Raw genomic sequence first — 27,561 nt, 5'->3', positions numbered from 1 at the left:
CGTTACATTTCGGTACTTCTGTTTCATCCCCCTCTCTAAGGATAAACCACAGACTCGCTCTCTGAAGACACGTACATGTTCAGAAGCGCACTAACAAGTGTTTGTCAGTTGTTTTCTTTCGCCTCTACAGAATTTTCTTTTCATTTGCGCTCCAGTCTAGCATAAAAAGACATTTCTTAATACTTACACATATTTAGCAGTATTCTTGTAACTTTTAGTAAAATTATGTTGAGGTATTTCCTAGCACGATGAGTACTAGATTGTATTTTGCATATAATCTTCGTATTCTACAGTATATTTCTTGTTTTTTGTGCGTACAGCAAACGCTAATTTATAAATTAACAGCCCCTCATCCATTTATTTTTTATATCTCTCTTATTTCTTTCTGTCATTTCGATAACTTTAATAGCATGTTCTGCTTGACAGGAAACTCAACTTATCTTTCACGTGTAATCTTCGGGCGTGGCACTTCCGTTGCTGAAGCTGTGAACCAGGCAATACGTTTTCATAGATTCGTGCAAATAGTAATATATCATTAATGAATAATACTACATATCTGCCCAAGCAATAGATGTGATGTGGCTAAATTATGAGACACATTAATTCAAATAACAATGCATGCATACAAAGTTACATCTGGGAGTCAGGATGTAAACATTCGGATGTTTCTACAAGACATTGGCGCTTTTCTTTCAAGTGTTGAGTAACCCAAAATGCTGTTTACAAACTGGTCTCCACTTTTTCTATCGAAATATGGCGTTCAAAATGTAATAATATTTCACGAGTCTAGATATAAATGAAAATTAATAAATAATAAACTTTGAATAAAAGAAAGAAGAAATACGGTTTTTAAATGAATAGATAATATTTATGCTACGTAAAAGACGGGTGCGCAAGTACTCATTACTTCAGGGAATTATTAACAGCTAGGGTCTGCGCACCCTTTTCACATCTAAGTCGCCACATCATTTTATGTCTACAATTAAGTCAATTCATCTGCTTTACTGAAGAACAGCTCTCTCAAATCCACTCTCCACACGACTGAATGTAAAATGTAGCACTCTGCATCGCGTTTACAGGAATTTTATTACAAATGCAGTCGTCATGATTGAACAGAGGAAATCAGATACGGATACAGTTGATAAAATTTGAAACCTCCCCCTTCGCCGCCCTCCAACCCCCCCGCTCACATTTTACTTGAACATTTCATAATAAATCGGTCACATCAGAAAGGATATGAGAATTCGAATGATCTTCATCCCCGTAGAAATTTTTTTTTTTTTTCTGAATCAAAAGGGGCCACAAATTCTACACAGCATTTCACACATGTAGAATAAGTACATAAGTTTGCATTGTAAATGGCATTAACTCTTAGTCATTTTGAGCCTTTATGGTAAGATCCTTTCTTACCATGAGAGATTTATGAAAGGGCAAGTTTGCAGCTGGTGTCTCACTCATCCTCTTTATTTTGCTTGAAGATTACAAAGTGCGGATCCACTTGTCTTGTAAGTGGCCAGAGCACCAACGCTCCTCTGGCTTGCGCTTCTACGCTACTTGATAGTCTATGACAGTTATTACGAGTACCCAAACTTCCTTATTCTCTGTAACTGCCATAAACTGACGGACTGAACAGTTCTATTGTTAACTGTATATATAAATACATACATGCATGCTTACGTCTATATGTATATATATATATATATTAACTGTATATATAAATACATACATGCATGCTTACGTCTATATGTATATATATATATATATATATATATATATATATATATATATATATATATATATATATATATATATATATATATATATATATTATATATATATATATATATATATATAATAATATGCACATTTCGTTCAATTCGATGGCTTTTTGGTTGTTGATCAACTTTTTATTAGTTCCACAATACTTTCTAATTTTCTGTTTCCTCCAAATGTAGCTGGTGGATAGCCTGCACTAACGAGGATGTAGTAGATTTTTCATCTCATATTGCTTCGATTAGCTTTCATCGCGCTGTTCAAATGTAAAATAATTAAGTAACGGTGTTTTGTAATGTTTGTATGTTATATAAGAACAGACCGATGAACTGACTGGAACCCTTCTATGTTTGTGTTTTGATTTTAAAGCCAATGAATGTTATCTTCAATAACATTGTATATAATGAAGTTAAAATTTTATTCTGTACATCCCTTTCGCCTTTTTTTTTTTATATTATTCCTCAATTTCAGAACCTGGCCAGGCTAACGTGGAGGATGATAGGTTGATAATGTTGTCCACGTGACAGAGGAATAGAAGACGTTGTAGGTAGGTATGGATTTCCTGGTGTAGATGAAAATGAAGAAATTCTTGGGCGAATATGTTTGAAAAGGATCTTGATTGTTGGTAAAACATGGATTTTAAACAATAATATTCATAAGCATATTGAGGAAAGAGAAAAGCTCGTGAACAGTATGTCAGAGCATGTAGGCTATTAGTACACAATAGATGGAAGCACGAGCTGATCAGTGTAATGGTGAAGAGAAGTGTCGAGAGGTGTATATGACCGTTATTTGTTTGACGTGAAAGTGAAGATAGATGAAATCTCAAGTTGGCGAGGAAGGGCTGAAAATGTTGTGGTAGGCTATGGATGCTAGGTGAAAGTAAGTTTGATAAGAAGGAAGTGCGAAGAGTTCTGGTATTTTCCTTAAGCTAATTATTAATTGTATTTTTGAACACTTGATAATTAACCTATGAATTTCTTCCAGGCGTCAAATGTTCCTTTCTCCCTACCATTTCGTACCGGAGTTCTTTTCTTTCACGTTCCTCCTTGATATGATCATATTTTTAATTTTTGAGAAATGCGTGAACTGAGGCATGTTGCCCCATTCGTTTTGTATATTTTTCAAGTGTTTTACAAAATGCTGATTAATTAAAAGCTTTTACCATGGCCAGACTACTTTTTTGTAGATATATGGGTAGATACAAATCCCCAATTAGCACATTACCCCAAAATATAAAACTAAATAAGTATTCGCCTATGCTGGGTATTTTCATATAGCTCCCTTTTGTCTCAGCAAACATTTGAAGAGTAGTTTTTATATTAACAGCCACTATTAGTGGTACAGCAAATACTAGTGCTGGCAGATTTTGAAAGATTTGTCGAATATAGTAATAAATCTAAAAAATTCCTCAAAGATCAACGGTTACAAGCCAGTAAAGTAAAAAAAAAAGAAGAAAGAAAGAGGGGTTATAAGAAACAATTCTTTCGACTTTTCCCACACAAGGGAACTTTCAAAGGTTCCACATTTGAAGAATGTGCTCATGGGAAGTGGTTGTTCTCCCTTTAACTACTGCATGCTCATCCATTTTATCTGTATGGCCAACCTTATCAAAACAAACCTCTCTCCTAGTCAAAGCTCATAATCAAGATCCTGCATTTTATGTATAACCATTTAATGTCGTCCCCCCCATAAACTTGCAGTCACGTATGTTACCTTTCCATTTATATTTATTAAAGTTTATCAAAAACCTTTTCTTCATACATAATTCCGGGTTTACGCGACCCCAAACACCTGGCCAACTACTCGATTGCACTTCCACGTGTTTACAAGCAGATTTCACCTGCATCTTCATCAACTCATGGCGCCTTTCAGTTATTCAACTTCTGGACTACTCTCTTTAAGTCTTCAACAGCCACATTTACGAGCTTTCTCAGATTTACATCTTATAATCTTGTATCACTCAGATTTACCTATCTTTTATCCTCCATATTCAACTTCTCCAAGTATATTAATTGCATGAACGTAAGTCAGCATTCTCTTTACACATCATATCTCCATTTATGTCTTTAATCTAAAGTTCAATTGCTCATTAAACTAACTTTCTCTGTATTTGCAATAATTTACAAATATTTTCTTTTTCATGTTTTCTCTCTTATCTTCCTGCTCTACATTAGTCATCACTGCTGCACAATAGTCTCTTCTGACCCCTCTCTTTTCATTAGCCCACTAAATGTATTTAATTCCTCCTACATATACTGTATGCCTATTCCTGCAGTCTCTCCACGCTAAGATTTTAATTTATTTCCCTCAAAACCCCATATACCATTCACTCATTTTTCACAACGGGAGTCTGGGCCCCGGGTGGTTTGCATTTTTAAGATTCGAAGGAGGCATGAAAGCCTCTCAGGATAAACTGTGCCGATGCAGAATGGTTGAAAAAGTTTGGGGCTCCCTTTAATTGGAGCTCGAGGTGAATAAAGAAACATCCTGTCCTGGTGAGATAGATATTTTTCTGAAATGTGAAATTTGAGTTGAAAATTTTTTAAATTTTTTTATTTTAGAATTTCGTTATTCCAATCAGTTTTTTGGTTGTATTCACATATCTGTTGAAGAGTTGTTCCAGTGTAAACTGGTGTAGCCCTGAAGAAGCCATAAGTCAGTGGCTGAAACAGCTGCTGGTTTTACTATGAATAAATTGAACAACATAGTAGCAGTTTTGTTTTTCCTTGAAAACTTCCGCCTTGAAAGTAATGGGAATGTTTTCGAAAATATTTAGATATCACTTCAGCATTAACATTTAATAAACCCACACACGTATATTATATATATATATATATATATATATATATATATATATATATATATATATATATATATATATATATGTATGTATATATACATATATATATATATATATATATATATATATATATATATATATATATATATATATATATATATATATATATATATATATATATATATATATAAAAATACTAGACATTTTTACCAACTATATATAGCCTAGTATTTTCATGGCCATAATGACTAGTTTCTCAAAATCTTGCAAAAACTGAACCCACGCACGAGATGTTCATAGTAAAAGTGCGTTAGTGCACCCATAGCAACGTCTAATGATTGTATTCAAATCCTGCCTTGGACTACATCTATCTATCTATCTATATAATATATATATATATATATATATATATATATATATATATATATATATATATATATATATATATATATATATATATATCATGGAGCTATTACCCTCCTCTCAAAATGCTGTCCAACATGGATATTCATCTAAAAAATGCAAGGATAAGTGAAGAAGGTGAAGTATTAAGCCATTTACACTGAGACATAGTGAGACATAGGACTAATGGGAGAGCAATAAACAAGAATCCTGCAATCTAGAGGTGAGGAAAAATTACAACAAAGGATGAGTTAGAACGAGTTTACAAAGAAATTGAATGAAAATGGAAAAAAGAACTGCAATCACCTCATAGGTATGTTAGGAATAGCATCGCCTCTAGAGGGCTTTTGTGAAATTCTCTTACTCATGCCTTCCCTGGGCTTTCACTTCCAAAGATCTCCAGCTTGCCATCTCGCGTCTCTCATCCAAGTAAGTGACGTCTTCCAAATTGAGCCTAGCTAACAAATTACAATATCACGCACTTTGTTCCCGTATTGTGTGAAGGACATGTCCAAACCCTTTTCATCTACCCCATTTACTAAGAAGGTTTCAAGTTTTGATTGATAGGACAACTCTGAGATTAATTGACTCTCCACTTGATAGAGTACGCTCCATTAGCTTATTATTAAAGTAAAAACATTAACAGAATATGTTTAACGACGTGCAATGAAGATAATGAAACCTAACACTGACCAGACGTCGAACAGCAATATCTCACCGGAAGCCGAACTACACTCAAAGGAACAGATACGATACATCTGTCTGAGTTTCTCGAGAACAGTTTGCATTTCACGTAAAAATATCATGAAATAACACTGCATTAACCCTCGAATGTACGACATTTTTTTCTTTTAGCCTCTCAGTACATTGGTACGAAAACTTTTGAAAATAATAAAAACAATCTGACAAGCTGGACCAGTGTCTGGAGGACGTTCCCAGTCTTCAAACGCCCGTGAAATCACGCCAACGTCGTAAAGTTAAGATCCGAATGTTTCCTTTGAATCCTTCCATATTTTCCCAATGATTGGCCAGTGAAATCACAGTCGTCAGCGTCAACAAAGGTTTGTTCTGCCATTTGCCTGGTAATTCAAAATGGTTATTCTTTAACGAAATAATGCTTTATGATTCCTTGTGATGTGGTTACTATCAAGACAGGATAGGCTATGGTAGGCTAGTTGTTTATATGAAGTTTGGAGGTAAATTTTGTTACTAGCCCATACACAGTGCGAGACTTGATTTATCAGTAATGAAATACTGAAAGATATTTTGAGAGGTGAAAGGTTTCAAGGCCTAAGGGGGATTTTTGCAAATTTATGACTTTAAACGATAGGATACATTATTACATACGTATGAATTATGGCACTGGAGATCAGGGTGGGGGAACCAACAACTCTCAGGTTGGGTTAGGCTGTATGCAGGCCTGTGTGGGAACACAGTTTGTTCATATGGAAATACAAACCACCTTTTGTGAAGGTGTATCCCTCGGCGTGAGCAGGAAAAGGTCACTGAAGGTTGATGGTAAGGAGGCAAATAGGGAATCCCCCCTCAACTGTTGTAAGTGCAAGTTATCACCTATTATTCAGTTGTTGTTGGGTGTGGACGTGTTTATGTAGGCTATTGTTACTCACTTGACGTTTAAGCAGTTTTGTTTAAGCTGCAGACTACCACTGGGGCCCGAGTCCTGCCAGTGGATAATGTTCGTTTCTGGTCCGAACACCCCCCACTCAATTTTTTATTATATCTTTTGAATCTTCATAGAAAAATGAAAAAAATATTCTGTATACATAATTCTTGCAAACTAATATTTTTTCACAATAAAAAATAAAATGCATGCAAATGATTTAGGATTTTTTCTAAGGTTTCAATTTTGCAGAATGCATTTAGGGATATTTGATCCCCCAGGGGCAAGTACTAAACACAGCAAAATACATTTGACCCCCCAGGACCAAGTATTAAACATGGCGAAACAGTGTAGATGAATCACTGTTTAGTATGGTACTAACCCTCATGTGGAGTTGGAGTTCGGACTGGAGATGAACTTTTACCCCACCAATTGCCAACTGAAATGTTAACCATCCATTGTTTGTGTGTATAGGCTATTTACTTTATAGTTTTCTGAAAAGAAAACTATTGTGCTGGCATTGTTTGTCCATCTGAATTTATTCTGTCCACACTTTTTTCTGTCCACCCTCATATCTTAAAAACTACTCTCAAGTCATCAAACATACCAGATTGCAGCCCTCCCCTCTAGCCTCAGTAATTTTTATCTTCTTTTAGGTTAAGGTTAACCATAATAGTGTGTCTGGCAGTGAAATAGGCCTGGCCACCGTTGGCCCGTTATTAAAGTTTCATGGGCTGCCGCTCATACAGCATTAGGTAATACTTTACTTGTTCAACACGATATACAAACCATCTGTCCTTTACATTAGGAATTACTTTCAGCGGAGCTGGAAATGGCTGTTGAACTTTCGAACAAGGCAGTTAGGCAGCTAACTACCGTCCGGGAGGCGGGAGTACCACCTGCCTGGATTTAAACATTCCAATTTGCCTTCGGCCGTCGTGTGCTGCAGACGTGTTTCTCGCTCTCTACCCTGACTGCTGTTGAGCTGTTTTCCCGGCGGGATCTTTTCTTGTTCTTTGGTTGATAATGAATGTTGATAAGCCCTATAAGCCCTCCTTTCCCCAGCGTGTATGTCCTGTGGTAGGAGGGAAGAAGTTCAATAGCTTCCGCTCGCATATTGATATGGACCCACACGCCCTTTGCTCCACCTGCAGAGGACATGTGTTCTCATAACTCTCCTTGCTCGGAGTGTTGTTCCTAGTCTGCCGAGCAATGGGCAAAGTTTGAGGGGAGGAGACAGTGCTGAAGGAAGCCCTCCAAGGCGTCATCTTAGGGTTATATGCCCCCGATGACTCCCTTGGCTGCTAACCCATCGGGATCGTTTCTCCCTCCTGGCAAGCTTCCCTTCTTGCTGCTTCTCCTTCAGGTGAGGACTTCCCCTCGCCTTCTTCACTCGCTTCGTTGGGTGTGGAAGGCCGCGGGGGAGTGGATGATCAGGACATCCTCTCTGGGGCCTCTCCTCACTCAGGGGTTGGGGGATTATTTCCCCCGGAGCGAGTAGAGGCTTCCTCTTTTGACTTGACTTTGCCTTCAGGTTTGGCGGTGGAAGCATCTCTTGGTGGGCAGGTTACTGACCTCACATCTACCTGGCTGCACCTCAGTCTACCTGGCGTTCCATCATTGGAGGGCCTGATCTCTCATCTGTCCGGCGCTCCTGTGTCGACCCATGCAGCTGCCACTTCCACCACGTCAACCGTCACCATGACGTCATTTGCCAGGCTGCCTGTGATTGTTGCCTCGCACCTGAGCACCCAGGTTTCAGCTGTGCCTGTCGCGCTCCATGCCGTGCTGGTGCCTCCTGGCTTCCTGGCCCTTCCAGTTTGGTCGCATCAGCGGTGCCTCATATCTCGGTACCTGCTCCTGCTGTCCCTCCTGTTGGCAACCCATGCTCGTTTCCGACTCCTGGATTTCCTAACTCTCAGCCTGGCCTGGCTCCTCCTCTTGCTCCACTATTGCCGTCTACCCATGCACTGGCTCCTGGCTTACCTGGCTCCTGCACTGCTCCACCTGCCCTGGTAGCTGCTGGCCTGATCACCGACGTCCCCGCTGCCCGGGTTGCGCCTGCTTCCCTGTCTCCCCTGGCTGCTCCTATGTCTTCTGCTGTGCCCTCCTGGATGAGGGACCTGACCGCCATCCTGAAAAAGACGACGAAGAAGAGGTCTAGGAAGGTGTTGTCGTCTTCGTCTTCGTCATTCTTGTTGTCCGTTTACTCTTCTTCTTCTGAGGCTCGCCGGCCCCCTAAGAAGTCTCACCCCAAACTTCTAATGGACTGCCTCCTTCCACAGGAAGGCAGTGGGATCTCTTCTCAGCTCTTCCCAGCCCACGGGCCAGGGAACCGATCAGTCGTCTCGGAAGCTGAGGGGTGCAGACCTCAGTTTGCACTCCCACTGCTGTGCTGAAGAAGTCCGCTTCTAAGGCTAGCACTGTGTCGGACACTCGTTCGCAAGTTGCACTGAGTACACGGATTTCTAAGGAGACCCGAGTACCTTGGTCTGGTACCAGAGATACCTCTCTTGGTACCGACTCAGGCACAGGACAGGAGAAAGAATCCGGACAAGCAGTTGTTCCAACTCTTCCTGCTGGGTTTTCTTCGAGGGCCAAGCAAGGTTCCCGGGAAGGTGCTTCGGCCTCTTGAGTCCGACACCTGGCGAGACGGAGAAGAGGTCCCCTGCTCAGTCTTCTCACAAGGTTTTGGCTTCGAAGAAGTCTGGGGCCCGTCTAGAGGACAGCCCCGGCCATGTTTGTGTGGCCAGCCTGGCTTGACAGAGCCGAGTGCCTGGCTCGACTCGCGCGAACCGCTCCACTTTCCTCAGGACAATGCTTCGCCGAGGCAAAAGTGTTTTCCTAGACCCGGGTCGCCGTCATCACCTCGGCTTGGTGACCTCTCCCGGCCCGCTGCTCCTGCTGGTTCCGCCAGCAAGACCAGTGGAGGTACTCGATTCATCTTGCCTGTCCCCTCAACCTCCTGGGCTCCCCATAGGAGGTGCAAGTCGGACATGAGGAACTCTGGTGAGTCGTCTCCCCAGAGTTCAACCTCAGGGGCTTGTGTTCCTGGCTCAGTCATCAGAGCGACCAGATCATACGCCCACGTGGTGCAGGAAGGATCACAGGGGTCTGCTGAGGTTCTCCTCCTGCGGGGAGAGTAGATGGGGAGGACCCCACCCTGGAAGGACTTGAGGGTCCTCTTCCCCAGGACGCGGACACCCTCGAGATACAGAGGACCTTTGCAGAGGTAACTGCGCTGATTCATCAGCACAATGACCTCAGGGAAGGGACCTTGGCCTCATCTGTGGATCGTCCTTCGCACCTTGAATCCTTTTGGAGACTGAAAAAGGAACCCAAGGTGGGGCTGCCGTGGTCCACGCTTGCCGAGGGGGTCCTCAATCAAGTGAATGGTCTTGTGTCTGGGCAAGACAATTCTCTGCGATCGAACCACTTGGACACGTTGCTTCCCCCTCCTCTGCCTCGACAGAAGCGTTTCTACATGCCCTTGGAAGGGGCATTACCGCCTAAACAGGTTGACCCAGATCTGGTTCATCTAGGTCCGGATCTCGTTGCAGCAACTTACTGCGGAGAGTATTTTCTCTTTTGAAGCAACCCTGGAAACCACCGCCATGGCAGCTTTCCAGGCAGTCTCCTGGTTGGATCTGTGGTCGTTCACAGTATCCAAAGTGGCTGCCTCCTCGGGTGCTATCGTACCCTGGGGAGGACTCCGCTTTCGGGAGACTATGCCAGTTTGGAGGTAGAGCCATCTCCTACCTTGCCCACCAGATGGCAAACCTGTAGGCCAACCTGGTTCTTAAGTGGAGAGACGCCGTTCTTTCTCGCTTCGCCAGGTCCATGGGACCTGAGTCAGCAATGACCCTGCAGAACAGACCATTGCTGGGTTCTACCTCTCTCTTCCCTAGAGAGTTGGTAGAAGCTGCGGTGGACAAGCGTTGGGCCGATGACAGCAACCACCTTGTCCACCAGGCAGTGGCTAAGACCTCTGGGTCTTTGCGTTCCACTGTGGCCTGGCCTTCAGGTCAGGCTAGCACTTCCTCAGCCCCGAAGAAGTCCCAGTCTTCGCAGGGATCCCATGGAAACACCCAGCCTTCTTCTTCCTCTGGAATGGGTGGGTTTTCGTGCCCCTTTCAGCCCTCTTCCCAGTCTGGTAAAGAGGGCAAGGGGAAGAAGAAGGGGAAACGCTAGGGGCGGCATTACCCCCCAACTGCTGCCGAAGGTGGGGGGTGCCTGTCATGCCATTGGGCAACTTGGCAGCGATACAGAGCTGAGACCTGGATAGTGGATGCCCTTTGGGAGGGATATCTAATACCCTTCGAGTCTTGGCCACCCCTCACCAATGCTCTGGTCCGTCTCCACACCTACGTCCAAGGATCACTGAAGGACTCCGCACTAGAGCAAGAAGTGCAAGCCATGCTGAGTAAGGGTGCTGTGGAAGTTGTGTCGGATCGGTCTCCAGGCTTTTACAGCCATGTCTTTTTCATAGAGAAAGCCACAGGGGGAGGGGGGTTGGAGACCGGTCATAGACCTCTCTCCCCTAAACTGATTCGTTCGCCAGACTCGGTTCACGATGGAAATGGCACGATCCGTGCTTGCTTCCATCAGGGAGAACGACTTCATGTTTACAGTGGACTGGAAGGATGCCTATTTCCAGATATCCATTCATCCGCCCTCTCGCAAGTACCTCCGCTTTATCCTCGGGAAAACGGTCTTCCAATTGAGGGCACTCTGCTTCAGGCCCCAGGTGTTCATGAGTTCTCCCTTGTGTCAGCTTGGGGCCCATTCACTCGGGATACATCCACTGAGGTATCTCGACGACTGGCTGGTCCTGGCGAGCTCCCACTCACAGTTGCTACAGGACAGGGATCGGCTCCTTGGGCTTTGCCGCGATCTTGGGATCATGGTAAACCTCGAGAAGTCAGATCTCAACCACAAGCAGAGGATTAAGTACCTGGGCATGCTGATAGACACGGCAGCAGTGAAAGACTTTCCCTCGGACGCTCGTATCAGCAAGTTCAGGAAGGCAGCACAACTGTTCCTGTGTCGACAGGAACAGCCAGCTCGGCAGTGGCAAGTCATCATCGGTCACCTGTCGTCGCTGGAGAAGCTGGTATCTCATGGGGTGTCTTCACCTGCAGTCTCTACAATGGAGACTAAAGGAGTACTGGTCCCAATCCTAAGACCCCCAATCCTTTCTCATCCCTCTTTCCAAGGAGGTGAGAGAGGACCTTTGCTGGTGGATGGATGACAGGAACCTTTCGATAGGAGTATCCCTACACACTCCCCCTCCGGACATGCTGCTGTTCTCAGACACATCACCGAGGGATGGGGTGCACACTTGGAGGAGTTGCTAACTTCGGGAGTGTGGCACCGAGACAACAAACACCTTCACATCAATATCCTGGAACACAAGGCAGCCTTCCTGGCTCTCCAAGGGTTCCGGGATTGAGTGATGGGATACTCCGTGGTACTGATGAGCGACAAGACCACGGTAGTGGCATACATAACAAGCACGGGTGTCTAGTATCCCTCCTGCTCCACCAGTTAACAATGCAGGTGCATGAGTGGGTTGTGGCTCACTCGGTAGAGCTGTCAGCCAGAAGCATTCCAGGCAAGAGGAATGTCGTGGCAGACAAGCTCAGCCGCCAGAATCAGGTGATAGGAACCGAATGGTCCCTTCACTCGGAAGTCAGGGAAAGGTTGTTCGACCTGTGGGGGCATCCAGTCATCAATCTGTTTGCCACTCGGCACAACAGAAAACTCCAGGTCTTCTGTTCAGTCGCGCTGGACCCATGGGCCGCTGCAGAGGAGGCATTCCAGCAGCCGTGGGACAACCTTGACGTCTACGCCTTTCCTCCATTCTGTCTGATTTGCAGAGTGTTCAACCAGGCGATGATCACTCCGAATCTTAGAATGAGTATGGTGGCACCCAATGGCCACAGGCCATTTGGTATCCCAACCTGCTATCCCTCCTCTCCAAGGCTCCGAGAGAGATTCCCCCCTGGCACAACCTGCTGTGTCAACCCCATGTAGAGTGGTATCACCAGGCAGTGCAGTCCCTGTGTCTTCACGGCTGGAGGTTATCCACCATCTCCTGTGAGTGAGAGGCTTTTCACGTCGCGCAGCAACGGAGATGGCTGGGTACCTCAGACGATCCTCCGCAGCAGTATACCAGGGAAAGTTGTCCGTCTTCTGTAGTTGGTGTCGTGGACGGAGTATCTCTGCGGTAGGAGCTACTGTTCAGCAGGTCGCAGACTTCCTCGTCTTCATTTGCCGAGAGAAGCTTCTCTCCATTTCAGCTGTAAAAGGCTACCACACCGCACTTGGCCTAGTCTTGCAGCTGAAAAGAGTAGATATCTCCTCTTCTTTCGAGATTTCCCTACTGATGAGAAGCTTTGAAAGGTCTTGCCCACCCAGGGACTTCAGGTTTCCTGCATGGGATGTGACTCTCATTCTAAGGAGCCTGATTCATGCACCCTACGAGCCTCTATGAGAGTCTTCAGACAGGGATCTGACCCTCAAGACTGTCTTCTTGCTGGTCCTGGCATCAGCAAAGAGAGTTGGCGAACTTCACGGACTTTCCTTTGATGTTAAACACTCGAGGGGATGGGGATCAGTTATGCTCGATATCATCCCGGATTTCATGGCGAAGACTCAGAATCCTTCGGTCCCTGATGCTCAGTTCGAGTCTTCCACGATCCTCTCTCTAGAGGACTTTGTAGGTAATGCACCAGACAAGATGCTACTGTGTCCTGTTAGAGTGCTGCGGCGCTATCTGAAGAGGACTCGCCGTCTCCAGCCCGAGTGTCGACAACTCTTCGTTAGTACTGGCTCAACCAAGAAAGAAGTGTCCAAGAACACGATCCCTTTCAAGCTTCATGAGACAATAAGAAGAGCGTATTCTGCTGCTGGAGAAGACGACACCGGTATGCTTTGTATGAGAGCTCACGAAGTCCGCAACATTGGTCTGTCCCTCGCATTCCGGAAGAACATGTCGGTTCTTCAAGTTTTGAAGGCAGGTGTGTGGTCCCAACAGACCACCATCACTTCCTTCTACCTTCAGGATGTTGCACACAAGTCCTTGGACTCTTTTTCCTAGGGTTCTGTGGTGGCTGCTCAGCAAGTTGTGTAGCTTACCCAGCTCCTCTAACAGGGCAGGCTGCGTCTCGCCTAAGATGTACGGTTGTGATTGGGAGAATGAAGGTGGAGTGACTGGCCTCTCTTCCTTCTCCTCATCTGGCGGTCGATGCAGGTAAGCACTCAACTAGAGCTTCCATTCTATTTCCGTTCAGGTTTATAGAAATAACCCCACTCCTTCCCCTTGCAAGGGGAGGAAGGAGACCATGACAATAAGACAGACCCAATGCTTGTGATTGCCTTAATGTCACCAACTCCAAGTTTTTCCTAGCCTACTTTGCATGAACTGACGCTTCCTCTTTCATGCAAAGGGACTTTGAAGTCTGACAATTGATCCCGCTTTCCTTAAAACCTGATCATTTTGTCAGAGGCAGTTTTTCCTTCCTCGCTATGTCGGCCAGGAAGGGAAAACAAGGTGTGGTGAACTCCAGTCAGTTCATAGAGACTCACTCAGATTCCTCCCTCCAACCAGTAAGTCTTCCTAGTGTAAAGGACCGACGGTTTGTATATCGTGTCAGAAGAAATCACAATTTTTAAAAGTAAATTGTACTTTTCCTAACTATACAAACCCGAGGTCCTTTACATTACATTTCATGGCCACCTCATGCCACCCCTCAATCTGAAACTTGGGCTGAAAGGCAAAGTGAAATGTTTACATCCAGGCAGGCAGCAACCCCGCGTCCTGGACAGTAGTTAACTGCTTAACTGCCTTGTTCGAAAGTTCAATGGCCATTTTGAGCTTTGCTGAAAGTAATTCCTAATGTAAAGGACTTGAGGTTTGTATAGTTAGGAAAAATACAATTTTCTTTAAAAAACTGTGATTTTTTAAAGTTAATTGTATTTTTCCTAACTATACAAACCTGAGGTCCTTTACATTACATTTCATGCCCACCTCATGCAACCCCTCAGTCTGACACCTGGACTGAAAGGCAATTTACATCCGGAATGTTACTACCTCCATGATCCGTTGCTGCCTGACCAACTGTACTCCACCTCCGAATCCCTAATGTAAAGGACCTCAGGTTTTATAGTTAGTTAAATATACTTGTTCCTGACCAAACCTCGGTCCTTTACATTGTTACTTTCAGGCGTAAAACGTTCAAACTCTTGAGCAAGGTGGTTAGGCTGTTTCCCGGATGTAAACATTCCAGTTTGCTTTTCCCCTGTCATGCTTTGCTGAAAGTAATCCCTGACTGTCGTTAATGTGGGATCTTTCTCTCTTTTGTATATATATACGTGTGTTTGATATTAATACAAACCCAGGTTAACCTTGTATAAGTTAGTGTCTTGGGTTTGAATGCCAAGGGCATAACTGGAGTAAGCGTAACCAAGTGGTAATGCTTCTCTTCCAGCAGCCCTTTTAAATAAATACTGAAGGGGCCCCCTGTACTTTCAGGAGATATAGTTTGGGACGCAATATCTTCACTCCCCTACATCCATCGGGACGTAAGAGTTAGTTCCCTTCTTGGGCTTCAGCCCTCCATCACTAATTTCTTCCTACTTATGCTGAGTGTTGCTCTCTGCCTGCGCTTAGAGAATTGCGGGCTGAGTCGGGGGTTGTGGGCTTCGTCAATAAGTTCCGCTTCCACGGCGCCCTTGGTGGCCTCCCCTCCGTCCATTTTTCTCTTCCCGTAGGCTCTTCCTTCCCCCCTTTAGTAGATCTCTCTCCTTCGCCCTTTTGGGGGGGGAGGAGCGATCGGGCGACCTCGTTTAGAGTACCTCCTCCCGCTGCGTAGGGCAGTTCCCCTTGTAGCGGGAGGAGCCTCCCTCTACTAATCATCTTTGCTTTTCTTTCAGGTTGACAGTGAGCATCGCAGACACAGCAGTAGTTGGCTGGATATATCAAATAATATCTCGCATGAAGCAGTCCCGACATTCATTCAGTGTTGCGTCGGGATTGACCACATTACCTGATTAGATGACATATTTCCACGTCGGGATCGCTCTGACTCTGCTCCCGCCGATGTAGATCGATCGCTGTCGTTGCTGGTTTTCATGTATGCTGTTGCAATGCCTCCTGCGTATCTGTGGTCCATCTGCTCCTGCTGTTCCTTGTGTTATGCTCTTGTCAACTCGACGACAGTCTCTGGGCTGCTCTTCCTGGTCTCCTGCCGCAGCCGCCCTGATCGCTCCTGTCGCTGCTGGTGACTTTCAAATGACATTCTGTCCGTTGCAGTAGCTCCTGCCTTCCGAACCGCTAACGTAGCTCCTGCATCGGATGTCCTGATCGTGCCCGCTTCTTCTAGTGATCGTGCCTGGGACCGCTTCCGTTGTGTTCCTGCCAGCTACCCTGGAGGTTACGATGTCTGCCATCCTGTAGAAGATGTTTGCGTGAAAGGGAAGGAAGTCGCCTTGTGGAAGTGACGTTCCTGGCCATTGCAATAGCTCCTGCCCTCCGATTCTGTGCCGTAGCTCCTGCATCAGCTGTCCTGATCATTCCTGCCACTTCTGGCGGTCGTACCCGGGGCCGCTTCCGTGCGTTCCTGCCAGCTGCCCCAGAGGTTACGATGTCCGCCATCCTGTAGAAGATGTCAGCGTGAAGATGTAGGAAGTCGTCCTGTTGAGGTGATGTTCCTGGCTGTTGCAGTAGCTCCTGCCTTCCGAACCGCTGCCGTAGCTCTTGCATCGGCTGTCCTGATCATGCCTGCTGCTTCTCCTGGTGGTGGTGTCCTGGTTGCGTCCGTTGTGTTCCTGCCGGACTACCCTGGAGGTTATGATGTTTCGTGTCCACCATCCTGTAGATGATGTCGGAGTGGAGGTGAAGGAAGCCGCCCTGTGGAAGTAGCTGCCGCCGTCTTCATCTTATCTTCGATTTTGTCTTCTGCAGCGTCTTCCCTTCCTCTCCCGAGGTCCAAGGGGGTCCCGAGAATTGGACAGACCTCCGTCGGCCGAAGGAAAGGAATGCTGCTTCTTCCCCTTGATGCCCTTGGACGTCTAGGGACTGCCTCCTTCCGAGGAGGCAGTGGGTCTCTCGTTGGCTCTTCCCGACCTTTGGGTTAGGAAACCGATTCGCATAGCCCTGGGTTTTGTGTTTTGGAAGCCGCTGGCACGCAGACCTCAGTTTGCAATCCCGTTCCCGAGTCTTAGAGGTTCCGCCTCTAAGATGGGGGCTGCTTCGGGCGCTCGTTCGCGAGCCGCTCTGAGTGCTTGAGATTCTATGGAATATTGAGTATCCCGATCTGGTCTGGAGAGATTTTCCTGGGCCCAGTTCGGGAGCAGTGCGAGAGAAAGGGCCAAGGCACCCAGGTGTCTCCGCTCCTCTTCCTGCCAGCACCGCAAGCGCTCCTCGAGTGTTTGCCAGTGCTTGGTCGGGTTCCCAGCCTGGTGTCTCGATCCTGTCGGTTCGAACATCAGAAGAAGCAGGGAAGAGATTCACTTTGGGAGTCCTGCGGGACTTCTAAGGGACTGACTCTCTTCCGGGAGACAAGTTTCTCTCGTTGGCTCTTTCCGCCCTTGGGCGGGAACCGATTCGCATTCTCCTGTGGGATCTTGCGTTTCGGGGGCCGCAAGAGTGCGGCCTCTCGAGACCATGCCCTCGTTGCCAGTCTTGGAAGTCTGCGTCTAAGACTGGTTCTGTGCTTGGCTCTTTCGATCTATTAGGAAACAAAGCAGCCGCTCCCGATTTTTGGGAGTCTCGTGGGTAGCTCGAATTCTATGAATCACGAGCGCTCTCCTTACGAGAGGCACAGAACGAGAGAAAGTGCCGAGACACCCAGGTGTCTGGTTGCCGAGACACCCGGTTGTCTGGGTGCCGAGACGCGGTGCCTCGATACTGCCCGCCAGCTGCTTCGGTTGCTCGGGCGGGCTTCATTCTTGTGTCTTGAACTTTAGGGTTCGAGCATGCAAGATAGCAGACACAGAATTCCCCTTTGAACCTTCTTCTCGAGGGGCCTCTGCGTCGAAGGAGTTTAGAATTCGGGAAGCTAGCAATTGTTCACAGCAGACGAGTCCATCCTGCCCAGTTCGATTGTGTTCGCGCGAATTGGCTCTGCTCGGTCGCTTGCCCCGGGCTGCACTCACTTGCCAGACTGGCTCGGCTCGGCTCGCCCCGCCTGCCTCCCAGTCCGCCGCATACCAACCAACTGGATCACGTTCGCGTGATTGGCTCGGCCCTACTCGGTTTTTTCCGATTTGGGACCTCGGCTATGTTCGGGTGAACTTTTTGCTCTTCCCAGGAAAGCGCTTTGCCACGGCACAAGTGCTCTCCTTTCCCCGTGTAGCAGTAATCTCCTTTGGTTGATTATCACTCACGGTCCGCCTCTCCTGCTTATCTTACTGGCAGGACAGGTAGGGATACTCTTTTCTCCTCACCTGTTCTCTTCTTCTCTCGGTTGTTCCGAGAGGCGCGAGACGGACAGAGAGAGCTCCAACGAACTTTTCTTTCAGAGTTCGGCTGCCTGGCGTGCTTTGGGTATCGGTCCCCCGATTCTCTCATATTATAACCAGGTAGCTTAGGAGGGTTTCATGGGATCTATCAAGGCCTCCTTCCAAGGGGAGAGGTACAGGAGTTTCACGCATCGGAAACAGCGAGGGTCTTCCTCTTCAAGTTACGATCGCCCCCGTGTTCTTGGAGAACTCGCGCCGATTTGTCGGCGCGAGGATCCCCAGGACAGGACCGCCGCTCCCCCAATGAATAACCTTCATCACTCGCAACCCTTGCGGTTCCCGAGGGACCGAGAATGTTGTGGACTGCCGCGGTCCTGGCTTCTGAGAGCGTTCTCGACCTGATGAATTCTTTTCTTCGAAGGAGTTAATTCAGGTCGAGACACCAAGCTTCCACCCCTACCTCAACAGAATATGAATTCTTCCCTTGGAGGGTCTTGCCGACTGCAGTTTTTTGGGCAATTCTGGTGCTAAGAAGAAGGACTTTGTCCCAATTTGGATCTCCGGTTTCGTAAGTCCCGAGTTGGCTCGACCCTTGGGAACGAACCTTTACTTGGTTCTGCCTTTCTCTTTCAGAGATTTGCCAGATACCCCAGTAATCAAGGTTCCCACCAGGGCACTGACTTGTCCTTTGGACAATGGCCAAGAACTTTGGGTCTTAGTCATCTCAACTCGACCTTGAGTTCAAGCCAGCCCCCTCAACTCCTTAGCTAAGAAGTCCTAGGCTTCAGAAGAAGATTGCAACTGCTGATGCCTGGACGAAATGATACTTATCGAGTCTCTGGAACTGGCAGCGACATTGCCGAGACCTGGGAATGGATTCCTTCAGGAGAAGTATCTATTTCCCTTAGGTCTCGGCAATTCTTTCCATCGAACTTCCATCCCGCCACCTCTCCCCGTGCTCCTGATTCGGGAAATGCCAGCCGGCTAGAGCTAATTGCCTCGGTACCCTGTCATCTTGCAGAATGGTGGAAAATGGAAGTCTTTTCCTCCGTCCTTCTTTCCTCTTCATGTATGAGGAAAGAGTTAGGCTAATGCTTGATTGAAGGAACCTTCGAATATGCTTGCATATTCCCCTCACATCTTGTGTCTACTTACGGATTCACAGATTGAGGAATAGGCTCACACTGGTAAGACCTTGTCTTGAATTTGTGTGACCGAGACGATTAGTACCTTCTCATCACGGTCCTAGGGCAGCCTTTTGGCCGTCCGAGAATTCAGGATGGGTTTCGCGACACTCACTGGTTTCGTTGAACAACAAAACCACAGTAGTGGCATTTGTTGACAAACAAGAGGCAATCGTTTTTTCCTCCTGTTTCATCTCGACATTTGCAGGTATTCGAGTGTTGTTCTATTGCACACTTGGCAGCTCAATTAACCAGATGCATTCCTGGTGGGGATGTATTGGTCGGCAAGCCTGGCCTCGCGTTTGAGTGATCGGGACGGAACATGCTGCTCACTCTTTCTTCACGAAGATTCATGCAGAGACTGCTCGACTGAGAAATCCCTACCGTCCTTCTGTTGCCTTCCTGCACACAAGTCTGTAGTCTTTTCTCGCTCCTTCATACCAGACCAGGGGCTGCTCTGTTGAGGCATGCTGTCTTTTGGTGAAAACTCGATATCAACGTTTTTTCCCTCCGTATTTGTCCGTTTCGCTAGGGGTTCACAAACATTGCTCACCCCGAGTTACAGACAAATACTTGAAGACTTTGCCTTCATCCGACCTGATTGCCGAGGCATCGAGAAGAATTCCGCTTGACCCAACCTCCTGTGCAGCTACACAAGAAGCGGTTCTTGAGGCAGTACATCCCTGTGTGTTCAGGACTGGGAGACTTTCCAGCTTTCCTTGCAAGCACAGGCTTTCTTGCCGAGCGGCAACGGATATAGCTGGATATCCCTTGAAGTCCTCTGCAACACTGTCCCAGGGACTGGATCCGTCTTCGCTTGTGGTGTCGTCGTCGGAACTTCTTCTCGGGTCAGAGCTGCTCGTCAAGTCTGGACTTCCTCGTCTTCTCCGCCGAGGGTTGCTTCTCTCCCTTTCATTTGTGAAGAACGTAGGCCCTTGCGACCTAGTCTTCTATCTGACGTAGTCTTCTCCTCAGTAGAGATTTAGCTATGGATGAGAAGCTTCTTCGGCCTTGCTGTCCCAGGGAACTGTTCCCTGGGTGGTATGTGACTCTTGTTTAGGGTTCCTGTTCCGTATTCTGCACACCCTTATGAGAGTTGTCGGACAGAGATGTGCCCCCTTAGGACCATCTCTCATCTCGCTCCGGCCCTGGCGTAGAATATGGAAGAACAGGTGAAGGGGATCAATACCTCGACTCCTTCTCGGATGTCGTAAGTGGACTCCGAATCCATTAGCATGTAGTGATGTAAATGGTTTTTTTTCCCGTGGAAAAAACCGGTTAAAAACCACCAAGATAAAAAAAAACTTTTTTTTTTCTTTTTCTCCTCTGTAAATAATGGGAAAACAAGCTGTGTTAAATAAACAAAAACTTCGAAATTCACATAACCTGGATGTATTACAGGTTCTTCTATAGGCTGTCTCTCCCATCAACAGAAGAATGTTTATACACATCTTATATTCCTGACTTTTGCCCTCCTCGATCAACAGTCCTATGATGACGACGATACTTACCTTTCACTCTGTTCTCCTACTGCAAGTATGTGAAGCCCAAAGATGCCAAAGGCAATAGATCAAATAAATTTTTTTATTATTTTCTTAATTAGAAAATGATTTTGTTATCATAATTCATGCACCAAGTCTTATGTACACTTTTTCCTTGGGTCTGTGGTGGCTGCTCAACAAGTTGTTTATTTACTACAGCTCCCACCACTTTCAATATCCAGCAGTACATCTCGCCTTTAGGAGTTGTGGTGTGTGATTGTCTGTAATGTATAATACCTGTGAGTGACTGGCCTTTCTTCTTTCTCCCCATCCCTCTCTCTTCCTTATATAATTTGTTTAAAATACTTGTGCTACATGTTTGGTAATACTGGGATTTCTTAGGAATTATCATTGAAATAATTTTACATATGTAATAGATACATAGGATAATAACACTGTATTATCAATTTATAAACCTGATAATATGTCAATTGTTGAAATTATTCCTCTAATGTAAACACTTTAACCTTAAAGAATTCATTCTTTGCAGGCAACTCTGAGATACAAATAATCAAGAATTTATAAAAGTACTTTGCAAAAAAATTCAGAAAAACGGAAAAAACTGCCTTTTTTCCCACCCAACATAAAAAAAAGTTTTTTTACATCACTAACATGATTGTAGGGTTCGAGTCCTCCTTGACTTGCATTCGATGATCCAGATCTCAATTTTGTCATAATAGGGAGCTTGGTACTTTCCAAAAAGGCTCTACATTCCTAACCAGGATGGAAGACAAGACGTTGCTGAACTCCAGTCAGTTCCAAGGAAGAAGTTTCTCAGATTCCTCCCTTTCAATCAGTTCAAGTCTCCTAATGTAAAGGACCGGAGGTTTTGTATATTGTGTCAACAAATAACAATTTTTCCAAAGTAAATTGTAGCTTTTCATGAAGTCAATGGCTTGGTCCATCCCTCACATTCCGGAGTTTCTGTTGGTCTGGAATCAAGATGTGGTCTCAAAGACAATGGAATGTTTCTTCCGGGCAGGCGGGTATCCCCACAGGCCCCTGGAACCTATTTTCCTTGGCCCTTGGTGGCTGCTAACAAGTTGTTTTTCTTACCTGGCTGCTTCAAGAGGACTAATGTAAAGGCCTAAGGTTTGGTATTTAGGAAAAATGACAAGGACTTTAAGAGTGACTGGCCTCTTTCCTCCTCCCCCTTCCCTGTCCTTCTACTTCTCCTCCTTTGGGATGAGAATAGGACTCAAACCAATATTTGCTGGATCTGGCATCTGATGCAGTAAGACTAATATCAAATATTTTTCTTCTAGAATCATAGAAGCAATGATTGCTCCTTCCAAAGCAAGGGAGGAAGGAGAGACTGGCAATAAGAGAACCCTATCTCAGCTTTTCCTTACTGCCCCTGACTCTTAGATTCTTCCTAAACTTATTTCAATGAGTTATGTTTTCACTCATGCGAAAAGGTCCAGTTCTGACATTTGATCTTGCAGTTCCTACACTCCGATCAATATGTCAGAGGCCAGAGCCTACTATCCTCGCTCTTGTTGACCAGGAGGAGTAGCCCAGGTGTGCAGAATTCCAGTCAGTTCAGGAGACTTACCAGATTCCTCCCTCCAACCAGTGAGTCTTAATGAATGAAAGGATTTTTGTATCATCTTAATAAATCACAATTTTTGAAAGTAAATTGTATTTTTCCTAACTGTTAAACCTGAGGTCCCTATGTCTCATTTTATACCCGGCCTCATGCTATGCCCTGAATCTGAACCTGGGCCGAAAACAAACTGGAATGTTTACATCCGACAGTCAAATGGTTATTCCCCCTACCTGACAGTAGTTACTTGTCCCCACCTTGTTCAAGAGTTTAATTTTTCCAGCTTCACGGCTGAGTAATTCCTTTGTAAAGGACTCTATGTTTATAGTTAGGAAAAATGCAATTTACTCTTAAGAATTGTGATTTTTCCTAACTATACAAACCTGAGGTCCTTTACATTACATTTTTATGCCCAACTCATGCCACCCCTCAATCTGAAACCTGGGCCAAAAGGCAAACTGGAATGTTTACATCCACCTACCTGATGGTAGTTACTGCCTAACCACCTTGTTCAAGAGTTTAAAAACTAATTTTGCAATAGATTCTCAGACTTATTTTCAATGTTATGTCATTCGGGTAGTGTTTCATGGTATGATATCACAGTTAGATAGAGAATAACACTATTCGGATAGTTATATGAAATACCTAAGTATTACTTCCATTTTGTAAACACCTTTACTATTTTTATTTTTATTTTATTCAGTTATTAGAATATATGTATCAGCTAGTCTGTAGTCATTGTCAATTCATGAAAACATTACATTATAATTCTGTCTTTCAGTGAGGTTTATTTTCCACAGAGCTGAATGCACATGCTAAGCAGAATCCACACATTCCAAGATGTCGCGCATGACTGATGTGTTGTTTGAGGAGGATGCGCTAAAAGCTCAGCAACTTGAGTCTGGCAAAGCTGTGAAACGCTTCACACACCGCCACCGACCAGAGAGTGGTCAGCTGAAGATACGCCTCGAGACAGGTCACATAATATGGGTTGGATCAGCTGGAACTTCAGAAATTATGAGTAAGATATTTTATACTATTTTATTATATGACATCTCGCATTGATTTTAAACTCTTATACACTTTATGATCTCTTCCTATGATTCTGCATTTAAGACAAGTCATCTGTTTTAGCAGCCCCAATGGGCCTCCCTTACACTGTTTTGAGACTTCCTATATTATTATGATAAACAGTAATAGACTCTACCTACTACAGTATTGATTTTTCCCATTCTTTTGATTTACTGTTCCTGCTACTGTCTTCACTAACTCTAGTGTTATGATATACAGGCAGTCCCCGGTTATGAGCAGGGTTCCGTTCTGACGGCATGATGATCAGTGAAAATCACGATTTTCAGTTATTGGCGCCTCTGCTAGGTACATATCGGCGCCAGTAGCTGATTGTCGGCGCCAAAAATCGCCAATCTTCGTCACTAGACAAGCGCTGAAAAACCAGATCACTGATAACTGAGCCCTCCTATAACCGGGGACTGCCTAGTATTCTTGCATGACTAATGAGGCATTTCCGTACCCTCTGTTTTTCTAAGGCCTGTCAAATTGCTTGTCTTTGCTCCTTCAAATGAATTTTTGACATCCACAAAGATAACCTTTTCCTTTGCACATCATGATACGGTTTTTCATGGATGCCTCATTGTGTTGAGTGCCTTGCATGTTGATTTCTGTGGCACAAAGTCAAACACAATTGTCAGTTGGTTGTAATAGAGTATGAACCATTGTTAACATTCAGGAGTCTTCCTAGCTGGAATCAGTGCTTGAAAGCTTGTTGTCAAGGTAGTTGATTTGTGGTGGGAAGGTAAGGATTGGCGGAAACCCGCTGTTCTCTTGACTGTAACTCTCACTTTTCTTTAGCAGCTGCAAAGTGGAGATCTGTGCTGCAATGGACCTGCTGTTATGGCTTCATTTGGAAGTGTAGAAATGCCTTGTTCATTAGCACTAATAGGCCCAAGGAGGTTGCAGTTATGTTCAAAGTGTGGATATTATATAAAGTGGGTTACCACAAAATCTTAGCCAGCATTATTCAGTCATTATGAACATTTACTAAGCAAGTAAAATCTTTGGACTCTACAGAAATAAGAACAATATAATCTATAGTATGAACTAAACCCAATAAAAGTTTACAAAGCCAAGAGCCTTTAATGTGGGAATATTTCTCAGCATAAGCTGGAATTGGATATTGACAGTTGGCCTTGGTCAAGTTAAGATGTCTTCCTTTGCTCTGACTGACTAAGTTGAAACTTATTTCATCCCTTTTTATTGTATATACAGGTAGTGCTTAAGTTACAATAATTTGCCTTACGATAATTCAGTTTGGTGATGGGGTTAGCACTTAATACTGATATGACAATATTCGGCTGCTATTTTTAAATTTCAGAGGATGAATCAACGTATAATCAAGCAGTGAGAGAGACCAAAGTACAATAGACCAACTTCTTTTCCTCCATCTCTTTTCTCCATCTTCTGGTAAAAAAAAGCAAATGACAGTGATAAAAGTATTTTTGTTCTCCACAATATACAAACCATTGGTCCTTTACATTAAGAATTACTTTCAGCGAGGCTGAAACGGCCGTTAAACTCTTTTGCAAGGTGGTTAGGCAGTAACTCTCCAGGTAGGCGGGGAATACCCCTTTGCCCGGATGTAAACATTCCAGTTTGATTTTGGTCATCATCAAAGGAAGCTGACGACTTTTTTCTCTCTGCCTGACTGTCGTTAAGCTCTTATTATCCCGGTGGGATCTTTCTCAAGGTTTATGTTTATGTGTGTTTGATGTTTATTAATGCAAACCCATGATTTGTGATAACCTTGCAGAGCCATTGTTCCCTTCTCTGTGTCTTCCAGAAGTTTGACGTACCAAGGGCTTCAGAGAAGTGTAACCTTGTGGTAATGCTTCTCTTCCAGTAGCCCATTATGTAGATACTCAGAAGGCGCCCCTTTGACTTTTTTATAGTTTGGGACATAATATCTTGGCTGCTTTATTGATCGAGACGTAAGAGACTTCCCTTCTTGAATTCCGCCCTCAGTGTGTGTTTAAGCAAGACCACCAAGAGGCAAGGCCTGTTCGATTATTGTGACAAAGCAAGGGTAGTCTGAGTCGCTAGCACTGACTAAGTGTTTGAAAGAAATGTAAACAAAACATCACCAAAATAGACAAGTTGTTGCTTGCCAGTTATAGTAATTTACTAATTTTTTTGTCTACACTAATTTGTGTCTCACTCAAATAATATTAACTCAAAACACAGGTTAAGAGATTAATATAAAAATACTGAACAAAAGAATTTATTTACTGTTACATTATAGTATATACCTCAGTACAAACATTTTATCATCGTCCAATAAAAATGTTTATACATGTGTTAACATCAAATTACAAGACAGCAGTGCATTGGTTTACTCCACTATATGTGAATGAAATACCTTAATTATTGTCTTTTACATACAGCTATTATTTGGTAGTTGAAGTTTTTAACTTTCTCTTTTTATTCAACTTTTTGTTACAATATACTGTAGTTTTTCTTGGGAAAAATAATTATTCAATAAAATGTTAGAAACCAATACTATTAATTTTGCAATTTTTCCCGTACAACTCATTTATTATTTAACCTTTGACATTTATATGGGGATTTTACATTCATTATTGGCCATCAAATGTAATGTAAAAAAAATTACATAAATCTGCAACTTCTGAATAAAAAGGGAAACAGTGTTTTTTCCAAGAGTTAGTAAAGCTTGAATGAGATACTCATTGAATATTTGTAAAGCTAAATAAACACTTTTTCTCAAAGGTGGGTGAGGAGAATGCTTTTCATGACAGTTTATAATAATGTTTCAAGGGTAAACCATCTTCTATCTCATGAAGTTTTTCCAGAGCTGAATGGTACATAATGAATTTCATTTTCTAAAATATGATTTTCATCAAAGGAGAACCGTGGGAACTTCATTGTTTTATTTGTATCTTTCTGGCCAAGGTCTGACTCCTGGTAGCCTACATCTCAGCAAGTGTACAGAATTTCCACTTTATAATCAAAATATGGTTTCAAGTGAGTTTCATCCACCTCAGTACCACTGTTTTGTCATTTAGTAATGACTTACATTTATGCTTAATGTACATCAGAAAATGAGTCATTTTGTTGTGACGCTGGGGTAAACTTTGGAGATACTCCTGATGGTAGAGTATCTCAGCAATATTAGGAATTTCTTATCTCTCAAGAGTCTATAACTTTGAGGGGAACAATTACAAAACAAAGAAGACAAATATGAATTTCAGCACAAGCAGATGTTCGACTGATCATCTAAAATTATTGCCAAAAATGAAATCACTAATTTTATAACAGCAATGCTATTGCAGGTTTTATCACTCAGCAATGTCAGCTCTCTGCAAGTTATTCAGTTCTACTCAGTGATATTCGTATCATGAACCTCTGTAGGAATCTTTAAATCTCCTAAGTGACGTTCAGAAAACATCAATAAACAGTACTGTGCAGTTAGCCTTCACTGTAGGTAAGGTATGTGATTGTACAGAATGCTTTTCATAAATCTGTACTCAACTCTTACCTGTGGAAGAGTAAAGATTTCTTTAAAATTTGTAAAAATGTATAGGTATGAGCATTAAAACACAGTAATGCCATGAGGTTAGGGGTCTCATTAGTTACTGACATCCCTTCTGTTTTGTACCTGTAACCCTAGAATAATAGGCCAGTCTAATTTTATTCATCTTAACCAAACTAGGTCCAATAAGGTTTGTCCCATTACCTTGACTACTGGCAATGCTAACTTGCCTCTTCCTGATCACTATACTGTACATCCACTTGTGATGAACCTATAACTTCTATGTCTGTGCCATTTCCAAAGCTCCTGCTAAGTCCTACTCTGGGAGTTGTCTGGACATAGGCTACTCTGGGAGTTGTCTGTACATAGGCTACTCTGGGAGTTGTCTAGACATAGGCTACTCTGGGAGTTGTCTGGACATAGGCTACACTACACTGGGAGTTGTCTGGACATAGGCTACACTACACTGGAGTTGTCTGGACATAGGCTACACTGGGAGTTGTCTGGAAATAGGCTATACTAGGAGTTGCCTGGACATACACTACATTGGGAGTTCTGTGTTAAGTCTAGTGTATATGAATTCCTACTAAAATTCAATCTAAGCTAAACCAGTATTTCTTTATATTGCACTTTACCTTGCTGCTCACAACACCTACCTAAA

General features: G+C 44.1%; 1 protein-coding gene across 5 annotated transcripts in view; it reads left to right on the top strand.

The window, feature by feature from the left end:
* Positions 1-2,249: 2,249 nt before the first annotated feature.
* sl (small wing phospholipase C gamma 1) overlaps positions 2,250-27,561 on the top strand; it is a 271,971-nt gene continuing 246,659 nt past the window's right edge. For 2 of the 5 annotated variants that reach the window (XM_067093306.1, XM_067093303.1), the window contains exons 1-2: positions 5,896-6,039; positions 23,137-23,357. In XM_067093306.1, the coding sequence (XP_066949407.1) occupies positions 23,177-23,357 (181 nt within the window). In that variant the 5' untranslated portion in view covers positions 5,896-6,039; positions 23,137-23,176. Of the gene's footprint in view, positions 2,321-5,704; positions 6,040-23,136; positions 23,358-27,561 lie in introns of those variants that run through there. The other 3 variants (XM_067093297.1, XM_067093291.1, XM_067093308.1) reach the window with 3 other exon arrangements.

This window comes from Macrobrachium rosenbergii, chromosome 4 (assembly GCF_040412425.1).
Source record: "Macrobrachium rosenbergii isolate ZJJX-2024 chromosome 4, ASM4041242v1, whole genome shotgun sequence".
Lineage (NCBI taxonomy): Eukaryota > Metazoa > Arthropoda > Malacostraca > Decapoda > Palaemonidae > Macrobrachium > Macrobrachium rosenbergii.
This window is presented reverse-complemented; position numbering and strand designations above follow the sequence as displayed.